The 4137-nt window shown below is 55.4% G+C and overlaps 1 protein-coding gene across 1 annotated transcript; it reads right to left on the bottom strand.

The window, feature by feature from the left end:
- Window positions 1–2326: 2326 nt before the first annotated feature.
- Window positions 2327–4034, bottom strand: LOC127922914 (lysosomal alpha-glucosidase-like). The gene is made up of 2 exons (XM_052506918.1): window positions 3906–4034; window positions 2327–2569 (listed from the first exon to the last, which is right to left on the bottom strand). The coding sequence occupies exons 1-2, from the start codon at window positions 4008–4010 to the stop codon at window positions 2327–2329; spliced, it is 348 nt and encodes a 115-aa protein (XP_052362878.1). The 5' UTR covers window positions 4011–4034.
- Between the last annotated feature and the right edge of the window lie 103 nt (window positions 4035–4137).

Genomic DNA, 4137 nt, shown 5'->3' with positions numbered 1-4137 from the left:
TCCATCTCTCTCTAACCTCTAGGAGACCTCCAGCTAATGGTCCATCTCTCTCTAACCTCTAGGAGACCTCCAGCTGCTGGTCCATCTCTCTCTAACCTCTAGGAGATATCTCAGCTGCTGGTCCATGCTCTCTAACCTCTAGGAGATCCAGCTGCATCTCTCTAACCTCTAGGAGACCTCCAGCTGCTGGTCCATCTCTCTCTAACCTCTAGGAGACCTCCAGCTGCTGGTCCATCTCTCTCTAACCTCTAGGAGACCTCCAGCTGCTGGTCCATCTCTCTAACCTCTAGAAGACCCTCCAGCTACTGGTCCATCTCTCTAACTAACCTCCAGCTGCTGGTCCATCTCTCTCTAACCTCTAGGAGACCTCCAGCTGCTGGTCCATCTCTCTAACCTCTAGGAGATCTCCAGCTGCTGGTCCATCTCTCTCTAACCTCTAGGGAGACCTCCAGCTGCTGGTCCATCTCTCTCTAACCTCTAGGAGACCTCCAGCTACTGGTCCATCTCTCTCTAACCTCCAGCTGCTGGTCCATCTCTCTCTAACCTCTAGGAGACCTCCAGCTGCTGGTCCATCTCTCTCTAACCTCTAGGAGACCTCCAGCTGCTGGTCCATCTCTCTAACCTCTAGGAGACCTCCAGCTGCTGGTCCATCTCTCTCTAACCTCTAGGAGACCTCCAGCTGCTGGTCCATCTCTCTAACCTCTAGGAGACCTCCAGCTGCTGGTCCATCTCTCTAACCTCTAGGAGACCTCCAGCTGCTGGTCCATCTCTCTCTAACCTCTAGGAGACCTCCAGCTGCTGGTCCATCTCTCTCTAACCTCTAGGAGACCTCCAGCTGCTGGTCCATCTCTCTAACCTCTAGGAGATCTCCAGCTGCTGGTCCATCTCTCTCTAACCTCTAGGAGACCTCCAGCTGCTGGTCCATCTCTCTCTAACCTCCAGGAGACCTCCAGCTGCTGGTCCATCTCTCTCTAACCTCTAGGAGACCTCCAGCTGCTGGCCCATCTCTCTCTAACCTCTAGGAGATCTCCAGCTGAATCTCTCTCTAACCTCTAGGAGATCTCCAGCTGCATCTCTCTCTAACCTCTAGGAGACCTCCAGCTGCTGGTCCATCTCTCTCTAACCTCTAGGAGACCTCCAGCTGCTGGTCCATCTCTCTCTAACCTCTAGGAGACCTCCAGCTGCTGGTCCATCTCTCTCTAACCTCTAGGAGACCTCCAGCTGCTGGTCCATCTCTCTCTAACCTCCAGCTGCTGGTCCATCTCTCTCTAACCTCCAGCTGCTGGTCCATCTCTCTCTAACCTCTAGGGGACCTCCAGCTAATGGCCCATCTCTCTCTAACCTCTAGGGGACCTCCAGCTAATGGCCCATCTCTCTCTAACCTCTAGGAGACCTCCAGCTACTGGTCCATCTCTCTCTAACCTCTAGGAGACCTCCAGCTGCTGGTCCATCTCTCTCTAACCTCTAGGAGACCTCCAGCTGCTGGTCCATCTCTCTCTAACCTCTAGGAGACCTCCAGCTGCTGGTCCATCTCTCTCTAACCTCTAGGAGACCTCCAGCTGCTGGTCCATCTCTCTCTAACCTCTAGGAGATCTCCAGCTGCTGGTCCATCTCTCTCTAACCTCTAGGAGATCTCCAGCTGCTGGTCCATCTCTCTAACCTCTAGGAGATCTCCAGCTGCTGGTCCATCTCTCTCTAACCTCTAGGAGATCTCCAGCTGCTGGTCCATCTCTCTAACCTCTAGGAGACCTCCAGCTGCTGGTCCATCTCTCTCTAACCTCTAGGAGATCTCCAGCTGCTGGTCCATCTCTCTCTAACCTCTAGGGGACCTCCAGCTGCTGGCCCATCTCTCTCTAACCTCTAGGAGATCTCCAGCTAATGGTCCATCTCTCTCTAACCTCTAGGAGACCTCCAGCTAATGGTCCATCTCTCTCTAACCTCTAGGAGACCTCCAGCTGGTCCATCTCTCTCTAACCTCTAGGAGACTCCAGCTGCTGGCCCATCTCTCTCTAACCTCCAGGAGACCTCCAGCTGCTGGTCCATCTCTCTCTAACCTCTAGGAGACCTCCAGCTGCTGGTCCATCTCTCTCTAACCTCTAGGGGATCTCCAGCTGCTGGTCCATCTCTCTCTAACCTCTAGAGATCTCCAGCTGCTGGTCCATCTCTCTAACCTCTAGAGATCTCCAGCTGCTGGTACATCTCTTTCCATCTGGGGACCCCAGCTGTGGTCCATCTCTCTCTAACCTCTAGGAGAACTCCAGCTGCTGGTCCATCTCTCTCTAACCTCTAGGAGAACTCCAGCTGCTGGTCCATCTCTCTCTAACCTCTAGGAGATCTCCAGCTGCTGGTCCATCTCAGGAGTGAGCAAGTACCAAACAGATAGAACGTGCACAGAACCTTTAGAGGTCCCTACCTTCCTGGTGAGTGTGTTTCCATCTGTGTGTGTGTGTCTCCCTACCTTCCCGATGAGTGTGCTTCCATCTGTGTGATTGATGAAGACTCCTCTCCTCAGACCTTCGTCATACGGCCAGTACCCTCCTTCTGGCTGGACACTGCTGATACCCGGGTCCTGTAGAGGGAGGAGAGGGTTAGCACCCCTAGAGGGGGGAGGAGGAGAGGGTTAATACCCCTAGAGGGGGGAGGAGGAGAGGGTTAATACCCCTAGAGGGGGGAGGAGGAGAGGGTTAACACCCCTAGAGGGGGGAGGAGGAGAGGATTAGTACCCCTAGAGGGGAGGAGGGGGTAATACCCCTAGAGGGGGAGGAGAGGGGTTAATACCCCTAGAGGGGGGAGGAGAGGGTTAATACCCTGAGGGGGAGGAGAGGGTAATACCCCTAGAGGGGAGGAGAGGGTTAATACCCCTAGAGGGGGGAGGAGAGGGTTAATACCCCTAGAGGGGGAGGAGGGTGTAGAGGGGTTAATACCCCTAGAGGGGGAGGAGAGGGGTTAATACCCCTAGAGGGGAGGAGAGGGGTAATACCCCTAGAGGGGGAGAGGGGTAATACCCCTAGAGGGGGAGGAGAGGGGTAATACCCCTAGAGGGGAGGAGAGGGGTTAATACCCCTAGAGGGGGAGGAGAGGTTATTACACCCTAGAGGGGGAGGAGAGGGTTAATACCCCTAGAGGGGGAGGAGAGAGGGCATTACACCCTAGAGGGGGAGGAGAGGGTTAATACCCCTAGAGGGGGAGGAGAGGGTTAATACCCCTAGAGGGGGAGGAGAGGGGTAATACCCCTAGAGGGGGGAGAAGGAGAGGGTTAATACCCCTAGAGGGGGAGGAGAGGGGTAATACCCTAGAGGGGAGGAGAGGGGTAATACCCCCAGAGGGGGGAGGAGAGGGGCAATACCCCTAGAGGGGAGGAGAGGGTTAATACCCCAGAGGGGAGGAGAGGGTTAATACCCCTAGAGGGGGGGAGAGGGGCATACCCCTAGAGGGGAGGAGGGGGCAATACCCCTAGAGGGGAGGAGAGGGTTAATACCCCTAGAGGGGGAGGAGAGGGGTAATACACCCTAGAGGGGAGGAAGGGTTAATACCCCTAGAGGGGGGAGGAGAGGGTTAATACCCCTAGAGGGGGGAGGAGAGGGTTAATACCCCTAGAGGGGGAGGAGAGGGTTAATACCCCTAGAGGGGGGAGGAGAGGGTTAATACCCCTAGAGGGGGAGGAGAGGGTTAATACCCCTAGAGGGGGAGGAGAGGGGTAATACCCCTAGAGGGGGAGGAGAGGGGTAATACCCCTAGAGGGGGAGGAGAGGGTTAATACCCCTAGAGGGGGAGGAGAGGGTTAATACCCCTAGAGGGGGAGGAGAGGGGTAATGCCCCTAGAGGGGGGAGGAGAGGGGTAATACCCCTAGAGGGGGGAGGAGAGGGTTAATACCCCTAGAGGGGGGAGGAGAGGGGTAACGTACCAGCATCATGACGTAGCGCTGTCCGTGGCTGTGCAGGTCTTTCACCATGTCAGGCAGGGTCGAGAAGGCCGTGGGGTCAAAGGTGAAGTCTAGAGAACGGTCCATGTAGTCTATATCATTCCACTGCACATCCTGGAACACACACACACACACACACACACACACACACACACACACACACAGTTATTCCACAAGACAGTCCCTGTTCCATGCAGAAAAGAACAGTGAACAG

Source organism: Oncorhynchus keta, unplaced genomic scaffold (assembly GCF_023373465.1).
Source record: "Oncorhynchus keta strain PuntledgeMale-10-30-2019 unplaced genomic scaffold, Oket_V2 Un_contig_27632_pilon_pilon, whole genome shotgun sequence".
In the NCBI taxonomy this organism is placed as follows: Eukaryota; Metazoa; Chordata; class Actinopteri; order Salmoniformes; family Salmonidae; genus Oncorhynchus; species Oncorhynchus keta.
This window is presented reverse-complemented; position numbering and strand designations above follow the sequence as displayed.